At 48.2% G+C, this 15,000-nt stretch overlaps 1 protein-coding gene across 1 annotated transcript in view; it reads left to right on the forward strand.

Annotated features, from left to right (window-relative positions):
- col14a1b (collagen, type XIV, alpha 1b) overlaps positions 1 to 15,000 on the forward strand; it is a 334,004-nt gene that overhangs the window by 142,028 nt on the left and 176,976 nt on the right. The window contains exons 9-10 of the mRNA XM_084312005.1: positions 2,899 to 3,038; positions 13,838 to 13,964. Coding sequence (XP_084168131.1) covers positions 2,899 to 3,038; positions 13,838 to 13,964 — 267 coding nt within the window. The remainder of the gene's footprint in view (positions 1 to 2,898; positions 3,039 to 13,837; positions 13,965 to 15,000) is intronic.

The raw sequence follows: 15,000 nt of genomic DNA on the forward strand, positions 1-15,000 counted from the left end.
GCAGTTACTTGTCCAAGTGGCTGTGCATTACTATTTCGTTACTATCTCATCATAAATTCATAATGCATGCGGAATGCAGTATTTTATTTCGTTTTCGACAGTCAAAAATACATTTTTGAGCTGTTTTTCTTATTTGGGAGTGACGTGGTGTGGCAGTGAAAGGGTTACACAAGAATGTGTCCTCGCGGCGTGACTGGACTCTCTGTCTGTGAGTGACTCTGCTTTGGCCCAATCACATTCCCCATCCACAGTCTGCGAATCAGAGGCAGAGTAGGGCGGGTCTTCACAGCACGTCATGTGACATATGCGCCAATCGTCTGACAGCAGGGCTCCCTTGCATTCGTCTGAGAATTCCACCCCAAAACGCTTGTCTAAACGAAGTGAAACCGCAAGAAGACTAGAGAGACATTTATAAAAACAATTTAATAGTTACAGTTGATATAATTGAATAGTTCAGCCTGCATTTGTTAGATGTGAATGGATACACTGGTTTTGTAAAACCACTGGCTGGCTGCTCTAATGCTCTCCCACAGTTCTTCAGGTGGGAGAACACGAGTGACAGAGAGAGGGGAGAGAGACACACACACACACACACACACACACACAAGCACAAGCACACGCACACACGCGCACACACATACACACAGAGAGGGAGAGAAGGGATTATATTATAATAATAATAATAATTATTATTATTATTATTATTATTATTATTATTATTATTATTATTATTATTATTATTATTATTATTATATTAGAGATGTAGGCTGTCTGGGTGGGGTTGGAGAGAAAGAGGCATGGGGTGAGAGAGAGAGAGAGAGAGAGAGGGGTGAGAGAGAGAGAGAGAGAGAGAGAGAGAGGGGTGAGAGAGAGAGAGAGAGAGAGAGAAAAGCTCTTATTTGCCAGATTTACAGTTAATTTACATGTTAAAGAGAGACTGCTTGTATGTTTATAGAGAGACATTTATAAAAACAATTTAATAGTTACAGTTGATATAATTGAATAGTTCAGCCTGCATTTGTTAGATGTGAATGGATACACTGGTTTTGTAAAACCACTGGCTGGCTGCTCTAATGCTGTGAGCATCATAGACTGTTGCTTTACCATACTTGATGGTACAGAAGCTGAAGCACTAGTTTAACAATTTACGTTATGTGCAGAGAAACAAGTTAAAAACAATTTATGCACTTTCAATAAAGCGTTTAAAAAAAACTGTTGGGGGAACGACGACTTCGTAACCTAGTTACTTTCAAAGTAACTAAGTTACTCTGATAATCAAGTAATCAGTAAAGTAACTTGGATTACTTTTTAAAGGAGTAATCAGTAATCAGTAATCGGATTACTTTTACAAGTAATCTGTGGCATCACTGATCAGCGGTGACTGGTCCGTTCAGGACCCGGCCAAACTGGACGTGCTCACTTGTCTGAATGGCTTATCAAAAGACGCTCTTTGGATGTATATATATATATATACAGCATTATTACATTTACATTTACATTTAGTCATTTAGCTGACGCTTTTATGTTCTGTACGACAAGCCATCAGGAAGGGCACAACTCTATCTGCTGAGCAACAATGTTCATCAAAGTGTTGAGTGCTACAGTGTAGGGTTAGTTTTTTTTTTTTTTTTTTTTTTTTTTTATTCAGATAATGGTTGAAGAAGTGCGTCTTTAGTCGACGGCGAAAGATTGGACGTGTTTCGGCTGTCCTAACTGGGGTGGGTAGTTCATTATTGTACATGCTATCAGACAGAGTTGTAGTATATAGTTGGAGTATATAAGCATAGGAGGATTATATACAGACAGATATAGATATGTATATACATATGCTGTAAATATATAATGTATATACTGTATACATCACGGTTGTACATGCTGTTATACAGAGTATATGGGTAGACAGTGAAAACACTAGGTGGGTATAAATTGAGTAGGCACCAGAGTTCAGAGTTGTACAGTATGGGTAACAGAGGGGGGGGCGGGGGCTGTCAAAGTGGCACAGAGTTCAGGGAGATGATAGTTGAGAGAAAGAAGCTGTTCCTGAGTCTGCTTGACTTGGAGCGTAGGTTCCTGTAGCGCCTCCCGGAGGGGTGGAGTCCAAACAGGCCATGATTGGGATGAGAGGTGTCCTTGACAATGCTGCGTGCCTTCCTCAGACACCGTTTGTGATGGAGAGACTCAATTGCAGGGAGTGATGTACTGGTCATGTGTTGGGTGGTTTTCACCACCCTCTGCAGTGCTTTCCAGTCTGAGGCAGTGCAGTTGCCGTGCCAGACTGTGGTGCAGTTGGTGAGGATGCTTTATATGGCACACCGGTAAAAGTTCATCTGAGGAGACAGGTGGGAAGAAGAGGCGCTGGGGAGCCTTCTTGACCAGTGATGAGGTGAGGAGAGGTTCTGGGAGATGTGGACTCTGGGTTTGTAGTCTGTGATGGCCTGGATGCCCTGCCTCATGCCTCTGTTCGTGTCTTTTTGCCATTTTATTATAAAACCACGGATGCGCTCCTCTCTCTATCCTCTGTTAAGTGTGACCAGCGGTGTCTGTCTGACGGCCGGTCTGCGGAGCACACTGGAGTTTAGCGAAACAATAGGGATTTTCCATTGGTTCTCCCAGCACACGTGACCATTTCTAGCGTTTCCATTGGCTATAGGCTAAAAGCTCAGTGACATTATAGGTAGATGCATTAATTAGGAAAAGATAAAAAGACCGATCTAGATATTTCAAGATTCTAGGCCGTAATTCCATGCACTGCCAGTCAGCCTGTGGGCGACGGAGAGATACAAAGAGATACGCTTTCATTTTCAAAACACCATTGGAGCGCCTCACGCGCCTACGAGACACAACAAACATTTCCGATGTGAGAGGTAACAATGTGCTCTCTGGCCCCTCCCACTATAGTGCCTCTAATACCGGCGAGGAACCTGCGCTTCTCGGATGTGGACCACAGCTCCGCCCGCCTCAACTGGGACTCCGCCTCCCGGCTGGTCAACGGATACCGCATCATGTACGTCAAGACCAACGGAGTCCAGACCAATGAGGTGAGAGGACGCGAGAGGATAGGGAGGAGTTATGATTTGTCCACTTTTCCATTAAATTAAAACACTCTGAGCATGGATTAGTAGTAGTAGTAGTAGTAGTAATGGTAGTAGTAGTAGTAGTAGTAGTAGTAGTAGTAGTAGTAGTAGTTGTTGTGAAGGGCCAGATTAAACCGAATATATATATTTATTTATATATATATATTTAATTGTATTTGTATATTCTCTAATATTCCCTGATATCCCTTGTATATTCCTTGTACAATATGCATTGAATATCCATTCTAGCCTACTGAACATCCCATAATAGTCTCCATTCTACTATTGGTCGAGACCTTGGTGCCAGGCTGCCATACCCCTCAGACCCAGTTCAAACGTACCGCTCCACATGTACGAACAAGTCCTAGTTCCGCGTAGGAATCTGGCTACCGCACCACTAATGGGACTATTTGTTCATAGTGCGTATATATACTGCGCTACTAAAGTAGGACTTTCTTTTCAGTCCAGTTTCTTACCCTCCAATAGAGTCACAGACGTAAAGCCTCCCCGCGACGCCACGTGTGGGAGTAAGGCCAAGTTCGCCTACCATCGGTATTGAGACATCGTGTATATTAATATTTGAATAGTCATATTTGGCACTATATCGTCGAGTTGGACGTAGTCTATTAAGCTAATAATAGTCTGTTAATATATAGTGCTTCGTGCGGTGAGAATACTACCGTAGTCAGTACCCCATCGTTTCGGGCAGAGAACTGGCTGCTTACCCAGGGTGGTTGACCCCATGTGAAGCTGCACCCGAGGAGCCCCAGAGCCGACGAGCGAGTGGACCTGTGTACCGGATTATTCTACCGACGACAGCCCGCCTTCCCAGGCACGGATTATGCTTTGTATACTTTGATTATTCCATGGATAAAGACCCCCGACACTGCCGTGTGTTGGAACCCCCCCCCCTGGAGAGGACGCAAGGTGAGGAGACGCTCTGCAAGACGAGGTCGCTTCACGTCTCTCCCCCGTGGACCGGAGAGAGCCGGCCCACAAAGAGTCCACCTGCTTTCATCTGTGGTCCAAGGATCGCCGGCGCATTGAACGGCACTACAGTGGGTTCACCTGGGATACCCTTGGCCGGACGAGGCAGCCGGATTCTACCCCCCCCCCCCTCCTACTCCTGTCGGCTTACAAGCGACCGGATTAACCCCCCCTTAGTGTATCTAGTATATAATCATTAAAGTATCATTGCTGTTATTCCTTAACTATTCCAGGTCGTATATTTACCACCTGCGCCATTAGAGATTGGACATTCTCTATTGATATACCGACGAATACTCTTTGCCATAAAAGTGCATACTATTTCAATTCATAAATGTAATTAAGTGATTAAGTGCTTGCTCTACACACCATTGCTGTGTAGTAATAAACGCATACTTCGACTTCGTACATTTGTGTTGGATCCGTTTCATCTACGTGAGAGTGTTTATGATAATATATTTATGCCGTGTACTGGGTGGCCGAATATTAAGTACAAAGGTAGTGGTAGTAAGTATCATATCTAGTAATACAGTCAGGGAATTGTACCCCTCAGTTACAATTGGTCCTTCGAGCCGGATGGTAATTAGTGTAATATTAATATAGTGTTATTAATATTGAAATGGCCTATGATGAACACTCCACGAAACGATCCTCCTAACCAACGCCCGCAGCGCGAACGACGGCTCCCTCAGTACTTAGAGGCTTACGCTGTCAGTCAACAACCTAGTCTTCTACTAACAGTAAACGCGGTAAAACTAGAAAGTAAAAGTATGTCTAACCCCAACGCCCAGACTACCCCGACCATAGAGGCCCCTACGGGCTCTAATGTAACTGACCAAGTTCACGGTGGGGACCAGTGGGAACCAGACATGACTTCACACCCCGCCAGTACTGAAGAAGTAGTCCCCGATGAGTCCCGGGAGGAATACAACGCTACCGAGAGAGAACTCGGCACGGAAGAAGACGGGGAGAGCACCGTGGAGATAGAGCTCCAAGGCTCCGCAAGGAGTACCCCGAGGGAAGGCTCCCCTATACAACCGCCTTCTCCCAGCGAGGCAGAGAGGACCCTACAGCAGGCCTTCCTCATCAGCCTGAACGCCGCTGCTGAACGCGACCGACTGCAGATCCAGCAGCGAAGCGAACACGAGCAGATACGTCTAGAAATAAGACGCATTCAGATGGAAGAGAATGTGGCCCGAGAACGAGCCGGTGCTCAACGGGACGCAGCGCGCGACAGACAGCAGTCACAACTAATAGAACAGCTGATCAGACGGACAACACCCTCTCCCTCCGCCAGAGGCTCCAGGAACTCGTCTAGACACACCTCCAGGGCGGCATCCCCTAGCCGAGTAAACAACCCTGAACTTGACCAACAGACGAGGTCTATACCCCCCACAGACCACCTCCCCCCACCGGTCCAGGCGAGACCTAGCAACCGGGAAGGAGCAGCATATCCTGTGGAGAGGCTAAACCAGAGACTACAAGCACTGGATGACCTAACTGAAGACGAAGAGGAAGAGGAGGAGAACCACGCCCGAAGACAGCACAGTACTCTACCGGACCAGGAGGTCCGGTACAGCCCAGGCTATACTCCCGCGGAGCTGCGCTACAGACCCCCGACTCTATACACGGGTGAGCACGACGCACGACCCGCACCGAGGAACAGCACCTGGACAAGCGGGCCATGGTACACTGCCGGTACCAGCCCATACCAAGGAGCGGGAGGAGACTCGCCTAGGAGGCCTCTCCCCCAACGCTCGCCGATGTATCCACAGTCAGCGTCATACATTGGCACGCCTATGGTACCCGACTTCACCCAAGAGAACCGGGCCCAGTATACAGAACTCCGCATGTGTCTGGAGACCATGTTGGTGGATGTATTGGATGAACGCCACAAATACGCCATCCTACTGAAGCACTTAAAGGTGCCCCGCGCACATAATATAGCGCTCGCCTACGCGACTTCCACCACCCCATACACAGCAGCGCTGGTAGCATTGGACCAGAGGTATGGGCGCATATGGGATTACGTGATCCAGGAGATCCGACACATCGACCGCTTACCCCCAGCAATAGACAATCGAGCACTGGACGACCTGTCCATCAGAGTGCAGTCCCTGGTAGGGATGTTGGGAGCGCAAAGAGAGAAGGGGAGGCATGAACTTTACGCCAACTCAAATGTGGAAAGGATTCTGGAGAAGCTGCCGCCCGCTCGTCAGGAGCGCTTTAGGCGGCAGAGGGACCACAGAGACCCGAATGGCCCCGAACCGAACCTCCTTGATCTAGCAGACTTCCTGGCGAGAGAAGTCAGCAGCCTACGGCTAGATACATTCGGACGGAGCACCCCTGGCTCCAGAGAAGGAACCAGACGACTAAATGATGGAAGAAGATCGGTGACTGTGATGCACCAATCGGAGTCAGTACCGAGCAGCAGGAGCCACAGTACCCCCTCCAGAACGGAGAAGTGGAAGATAGTGTGCCCCTACTGTGAGAAAGAACACTGGCTAGCGCAATGTGACTCCTTCCCCAAGCTGAACGCGGAGGAAGCAGGTCAATGGATAAAGTCCAACAAGCGCTGTTTTCGCTGTGCGCGCTCACACATGGCAGCCGAATGCCGCTTAAAGAAAAGGTGCACCAAGTGCGATGGAGCCCATCTGGACATACTTCACGACAGTAACAGACGGCGCCCTTCACCCGCACCATCCAGCCGCAAAGCGAGCGTCATGTACATCGATCCCGCCAGCAGCAGTGGAGCCCGAGTACTCCTAAAAGTAGTGCGTGTGACACTAAGCTACCAGAATAAAGTCCTGGACACTTACGCCGTCCTCGATGACGGGTCAGAGAAGACCCTGCTGCTCGCCTCCGCTGCGGCCCAGCTAGGGCTGCGGGGAAGCGAAACCCAAATGACAATTCGGACAATAAGACGAGATTTGAAGACGATAAAGGGCGAGAATGTCTCATTCTCTATCGCAGCAAGCGGCCAGCCTGAGCGACGGTACCAGATTGCAGACGCTTTCACCAGCCAAGAAATAGGACTGTCGCGGTACACATACCCCGTCGCCAAGCTGATGGAGAAATATGCACATCTGCGCAAGTTACCGATCCCGCTCATAGACAATGCTATGCCGACCCTGTTGATAGGCTCCGACCATGCAGACCTCATTGTCCCGATAGACCGGGTTCATACCGGACCCCGAGGCTGTCCTGCAGCAGTCGAGACCCGTTTGGGATGGACTCTCCAAGGCCCGCTCGCCAAATCTCTCAACCGAAGTACAGCCACTAGATGTCTCCACTCCCGAGTCACAGAGGGAGAAACCGCACTCCTGCAACACGTAGAGCGGCTATGGACCTTGGAACAAATGCCCTTTAAGAACGGAAAGAAAGACATTCGCTCTAAAGATGACATTTACGCCATTCACCTCCTCGAGACAGGGACCAAGAGAGTCCCGGTCAACGGCGTGTTGAGATACGCCACGCCACTCCTGCGGCGAGAAGGAATGCCTACTTTCCACGCCAAGACAGACGCCACAGAACGGTACCTGCTGAACACGGAGCGGCGCTTAGCCAAGAACCCCGCCCAAGAGAGTGTATACCGCGCTGAGATTGAGAAGCTCATCACAGCGGGACACGTCACAAAGATGGACATTAAAGAGGCTGACCAGACCACTGAATCGTGGTACGTGCCCCACCACAAGGTCCATCACAACGGTAAAGACCGCATAGTATTTAACTGCAGCTACCAGATCGGATCCCAAAATCTAAATAAAGAGTTACTGCCCGGTCCCACACTCGGCCCCTCCCTACTCGGCGTTCTACTCCGCTTCCGCCAGGAAAAGGTGGCCATCAGCGGGGACATTAAAGGAATGTTCCTGCAGGTGAGATTAGTAGAGGCGGACAAGCCCCTGTTACGGTTCCTATGGAGAGAGAAGCCAGGAGATGAGCACCCAGCCATTTACCAATGGGAAGTCCTCCCCTTCGGAACGACGTGCAGCCCCTGCTGTGCTACATTTGCACTACAGAAACATGTAGCAGAGGACCCAGCAGCGGACGAAGAGGTCCGACACAGCGTAAAGAACAGCTTCTACGTAGACAACTGTCTACAAAGCCTTTCAACCCAAGAAGAAGCCGAGGCTCTCCTGATTAAACTCCGCGCCTCATTGATCAAAGGCGGCTTTGATCTCAGGCAGTGGGCCAGCAGCGATCCGCAAGTACTGCGCAGCCTCTCCTCCGATGACAAGGCAGCCAGCAGCGAGACCTGGATGGCTACAATCCCGGGAGAAGCCCAGGAGATGACCCTGGGATTGGTGTGGCGATTCAAAACAGATTCGCTTCACTACAGACACAAGCCCCTGACTACGGAGCAGGGAAGGCCGGCGGCGGCGCCGACCACCAGACGGAGTGTGTACACAACACTCGCCCGACAATATGACCCGCTAGGATGTATTCTACCGTACACCACCAGGGCAAAAATGATTGTACGAGCATTGTGGGACAAGGACCAGGGCTGGGACGACCCCATTCCCGCACACCTTGCATCCACCTGGAGAGAGTGGGAGATGGAGCTCCACTCACTCCCAGGCGTTAATATGCGCCGAAGCTACTTCCCACCCACGGTGAGGCCAGAGACATGTAAAATGGACTTACACGTCTTCAGTGACGCCTCAGAGGTCGCATACGGATCAGTAGCCTACTTGCGGGCCCAAGACCAGGGGGGAGAGATCTACACAGCATTTGTCCTCGCCCGCTCGAGAATAGCCCCACGCAAGCAACAATCTATCCCACGTCTAGAGCTCTGCGCAGCCCTAGCCGGAGCGCACCTAGCCACGCTCATCCAACGTGAGCTCACCATACCGGTGTCTAGAACAATCCTGTGGTCAGATTCCACGACGGTACTCGCCTGGATCAAATCGGACTCATGCAAGTACAAAGTCTTCGTGGGAGTCAGAGTCACCGAGATTCAAGACTTAACCGAAGAGTTAACCGGAGAAACAGAGTGGCGCTACGTTGATACAAAACAGAACCCAGCTGACGTCATCACCCGGGGGATGCCCCTGGATGACCTCACCCGTCGCAATGTCTACAGTGACGGCCCCGCATTCCTAAGACTCCCGGAAGGACAGTGGCCCATGCCTATCCCGAGGGAAGCAAGTCCAGAGGAGGTGGAAAATAAGAAGTCTGTGTTCTGTGGATTGAGCACCGTAGCCTCCACCGACCCTAACATAGACGATTGCACGTCCATAGAGAGTGCACAACAAAGAACATTCCTGCGGTACCACCCGGAGTGCAAGTCCCCCGCTGATATGTCAGCAGCTAACTACGAGGAAGCAGAATTGCTTCTACTGCAGCGAGCCCAGAGAGACTCGTTCCCCGATGAATTGGCCTGTCTACAGGGAGGAAAGCCCGTCCCATCCGACAGCAGATTAATTCACCTGGCCCCCGAGAGCGACGCTCATACCCTCATCAGAGTGGGTGGTCGCCTACGCAGAGCCCCCAATCTACCGGATGACATTAAATACCCGATCGTATTGAACAGCCGACACAAGGTCACAGAGCTGATTATAAAGAAATACGATGAGGATGTACATCACGCAGGAGCAGAAAGAGTCTTCGCGGAAATCAGACGTCGTTACTGGATCCTACAAGGAAGAGAGGCGGTACGACGCTTCCAGCGAACATGTCTAGACTGCCGCAAGTGGCGCGCGCAGCCCAGCATACCAAGGATGGCTGACCTTCCTCCATGTCGCCTCCGAATCGGTGACAAGCCATTCCACTCAACGGGTATGGACTGCTTTGGCCCGCTGCACATAAAGAAAGGAAGAGGAACCGAGAAGCGGTGGGGTATTGTATTCAAATGCATGACCACCAGAGCGATACACATCGAGCTTCTCCCGACCATGAGCACAGACTCATTCCTTATGGCCTTCCGTAGATTCACATCACGGAAAGGAAGACCGTCTACCCTATTGTCCGATCATGGGACAAACTTCAAAGGCGGCGAAAGAGAGCTGAGAGAGAGCTTCCAAGCTATGGGCCCAGAACTTAAGACCCACCTCGCTCCAGCACAGGTTGATTTCCAATTCAACCCCCCAAACGCACCCCACTTCGGTGGCACTTGGGAACGAGAAGTGCGCTCCATAAAGACAGCCCTGTACGCAGTACTTGGGGCCCAGACTGTGGCGGAAGAAGTCCTAATGACAGTCCTCACGGAGATTGAGGGAGTACTTAACTCGAAGCCCCTCGGATATGTCTCCAGTGATGTGGCGGATATCGACCCAGTTACCCCCAACACACTCCTGATGGGGCGGCTAGATCCTGCATTACCCCAGACAATGTACCGGCCTGAAGAAGCGAACGGCCGACGAATGTGGAGGTACAGCCAAGTATTAGCCGACAAGTTTTGGAACAGTTTCCTACTGCACTACCTACCGTCTCTACAGACCCGCCAGAAGTGGGTAAAGGAGAGAGACAATTTGACAGAAGGAACAGTCGTCATGATTATTGATCAATCACTGCCCAGAGCTATGTGGCCGGCCGGCCGCGTAAGCAAAGTGATCACCGGTGCCGACGGCAAGGTCCGAGCAGCTGAAGTGCTCGTCCAGGGTCGCACTTACACCCGTCCCGTGGCGAGGCTCATAGAACTGCCTCGACTCCCAGACACAATCGATGATGACCATGACCCTACAACCCTATGACTTTGTGAAGTTGACTGACCCCTACAGCAAACCCTTATGTGTAAATAGACAACGCGATTAATCTGTCTCTGTTTAACTGATTAGGTCTGGGACCAATCAGGGGGTGGCTGTTGTGAAGGGCCAGATTAAACCGAATATATATATTTATTTATATATATATATTTAATTGTATTTGTATATTCTCTAATATTCCCTGATATCCCTTGTATATTCCTTGTACAATATGCATTGAATATCCATTCTAGCCTACTGAACATCCCATAATAGTCTCCATTCTACTATTGGTCGAGACCTTGGTGCCAGGCTGCCATACCCCTCAGACCCAGTTCAAACGTACCGCTCCACATGTACGAACAAGTCCTAGTTCCGCGTAGGAATCTGGCTACCGCACCACTAATGGGACTATTTGTTCATAGTGCGTATATATACTGCGCTACTAAAGTAGGACTTTCTTTTCAGTCCAGTTTCTTACCCTCCAATAGAGTCACAGACGTAAAGCCTCCCCGCGACGCCACGTGTGGGAGTAAGGCCAAGTTCGCCTACCATCGGTATTGAGACATCGTGTATATTAATATTTGAATAGTCATATTTGGCACTATATCGTCGAGTTGGACGTAGTCTATTAAGCTAATAATAGTCTGTTAATATATAGTGCTTCGTGCGGTGAGAATACTACCGTAGTCAGTACCCCATCGTTTCGGGCAGAGAACTGGCTGCTTACCCAGGGTGGTTGACCCCATGTGAAGCTGCACCCGAGGAGCCCCAGAGCCGACGAGCGAGTGGACCTGTGTACCGGATTATTCTACCGACGACAGCCCGCCTTCCCAGGCACGGATTATGCTTTGTATACTTTGATTATTCCATGGATAAAGACCCCCGACACTGCCGTGTGTTGGAACCCCCCCCCCTGGAGAGGACGCAAGGTGAGGAGACGCTCTGCAAGACGAGGTCGCTTCACGTCTCTCCCCCGTGGACCGGAGAGAGCCGGCCCACAAAGAGTCCACCTGCTTTCATCTGTGGTCCAAGGATCGCCGGCGCATTGAACGGCACTACAGTGGGTTCACCTGGGATACCCTTGGCCGGACGAGGCAGCCGGATTCTACCCCCCCCCCCTCCTACTCCTGTCGGCTTACAAGCGACCGGATTAACCCCCCCTTAGTGTATCTAGTATATAATCATTAAAGTATCATTGCTGTTATTCCTTAACTATTCCAGGTCGTATATTTACCACCTGCGCCATTAGAGATTGGACATTCTCTATTGATATACCGACGAATACTCTTTGCCATAAAAGTGCATACTATTTCAATTCATAAATGTAATTAAGTGATTAAGTGCTTGCTCTACACACCATTGCTGTGTAGTAATAAACGCATACTTCGACTTCGTACATTTGTGTTGGATCCGTTTCATCTACGTGAGAGTGTTTATGATAATATATTTATGCCGTGTACTGGGTGGCCGAATATTAAGTACAAAGGTAGTGGTAGTAAGTATCATATCTAGTAATACAGTCAGGGAATTGTACCCCTCAGTTACAGTAGTAGTAGTGGTAGTAGTAGTAGTAGTAGTAATGGTAGTAGTAGTAGTAGTAGTAGTAGTAGTAGTAGTAGTAGTAGTAGTAGTAGTAGTAGTAGTAGTAGTAGTAGTAGTAGTTGTAGTAGTAGTAGTAGTAGTCATGGCCGCCTAGTTATAGTTGAAAGTGGGGGTGCAAGTTCTTTTTTTTATTCTTTTTTTTTTTACATTTTTTGAACACCTGTATGTGCAATTTCTTGCAATATAGAGCCTTCAATCTTGACCAAAATAAAGCTGCTCTTTTCACTATAAAACTCAGTTTATATTGCAGTATGATAGCTATAATAATAATAACTTCACTGCGAGGGCTCTTTTAGCTAACGCTAGCTAGGCACGTATGATAGCCAATTACTATTATAATAATAATAATAATAACTTTCCCATCCTCCCAAAGCCCCTCCAGCCCCGTTCACATCCGCAGCACCAACAACAACAACAACAACTAATTGACGCTATCAATAGCCCCAGTGAGCGCGGCGGCTGAATGAATGAAAACTTTATTTAACAGATTGCAGAATGGGTACAATACAGTACGGCTCAATACACACAATTGTTAAGGGGATGCAGACCAGAGAAAGACGTTTGTCTTGTTTACATCAGGGTCCCCTTTCGTGACTGTGCTGCACCGAGTGAATCCACAGTCACTTGCTCCTCAATGGGAAACCAACCTAGATTTACCATGAAGGACTGGTTCTGGCCGAACCGTTCGTTATACAAGTATCACAGAGACATTACAAAGGTGCTCACAGTTGCACGAGGGGTTCGCACAGAGATACGGGATGGTTTGAAAGCTCGGCGTTGCTAATAAATATTTTTAATATTTTTTTATAAACTGCTCAAAGCGGCATTATTTCCGCCGTTGGGTGATCACAGCGCCTGCGCACCATCCTGTATCTCTGGATTCACTCGGTGCAGCGCCGAGGCTCACCATACGAGAAATATTCAGTTTCAATCTGTTTGCGCATTTAGTATACAGTCACAGTGTTCGACTTACGTGATGATTTGCTCCATTTTGATGTAAACGCCGAAGAATAATCCTCACGAGTCACAATGTTATCCAATATCCAGCCTGAATTTTTCAAGGGCTTTCGAAAAAGCCGCCTCCCCCAACATGTCGTAATACGTCATGCCGACGAACCGTGGCCCGTGGGCACTGGATCAAACCATTAAAGTGGGGGGTCACACAATCTTTGGAAACTTAAAAACTTGCTATTAAGTGTCATTGCGTATTATTAATTTGATTGAAATTACGTAGTTATGGTTCGATAAGATTTATATATTGGGGGGGGATATTTATATCATATGATATGATCAAAAAGTGAGGGAGCAAAGAGACAAGCTTGCTCCCCCAAGTTCAATAGTCCTGGAGCACGTGCATCGTCTGCTCCGTTAAGTGGGCGCCTATGGTAGTAGTAGTAGTAGTAGTAGTAGTAGTAGTAGTAGTAGTAGTAGTAGTAGTAGTACTGTAGTAGTATTATGTCTAATCTCTCTTCGGCTCTGTGTCTCCAGGTGGATGTTGGCCATGTGACGACCTGGTGGCTCAGAAACCTGACGTCTCTGACAGAATACACGGTGGCCATCTTTGCTGTGTACAACGAGGGCCAGGCTGAGGCCCTGACAGACAGCTTCACCACAAGTACGACCCTAGTTGACACTATTCATTTTTAGGGCTGGGAATATTTGTGAATCTCACAATTCAATTCAATTACAATCCTTGGGGGCCATGGGTCGTTTTAAAAACAATCCTCAGTTCATCACGATTACACAATTTGATAGATTACATTCTAGGTAGCTATTAACCGTTGTGTTACGAACCCCCCCCCCCCCCCCCCCCCCCACAATTAATAAAAAAAAATAAAGATAATATTTGTACTGATTGATAAAGGGGGGGGGGGGGGGTCAAGTCTTGTTTCCCTTTGGCATTAACTAAATCCTGCTGTAAATTAGGGAGATGCATTGTAACAACATTTCTGAACACAGCAACATTCTGGTAAATGTGCTTACCGTCTTCTCCGGAGTAGAAACCTTAGCACAAATGAATGGAAGCAGATACAGACCACTAGCCTATCTGTTGGCCAAAAACACATCTTCCAGAGTTTAAGCTAGGCTAGATATTTCTACTGAACGCACAGAGAGGAAATTGGTACAGGTACAGTATCTATCTTCTCATCTGACTGATACAGTTTCTCTGTTTAACCTTAAAATTATACTGTAGCTATGACATAATTTCTGGTAAACAGGAAAGGAAAATACTGCCATAGGCGGGAAACATGACATGGATCCATGCAATGGTTCATTGATATATTACATAATACATACTATAAAATAAAATACAAAAATATACATAACAATACATACTGTATATTTTACAGTTAATCAAAGAAAATAAAAGGTTTGCAGCAGTATATTAAAAAATAAAACAGACCATTTTGTATGGAATACCACCTTAACTCATTGGACGCCACTCACGTATAAAGTCGGGTTAACTCGCCATCGCTTGAGCGCCAAACCCGAGAAAAGTCGGGTTTTCTATCGTTATTTCTTTTATTCGATATTCCCATTCATAATCCATCGAGGGAGCCTGTGTTATCATTGGGAATGAGTCTGAGATAGCAAACGTCCAATACCGCCGCCTGCCGGTATTGCACATCCTTAGAAACTCTCTGGTGCGT

Source organism: Notolepis coatsorum (genome assembly GCF_963971535.1).
Source record: "Notolepis coatsorum genome assembly, chromosome: 4".
Lineage (NCBI taxonomy): Eukaryota > Metazoa > Chordata > Actinopteri > Aulopiformes > Paralepididae > Notolepis > Notolepis coatsorum.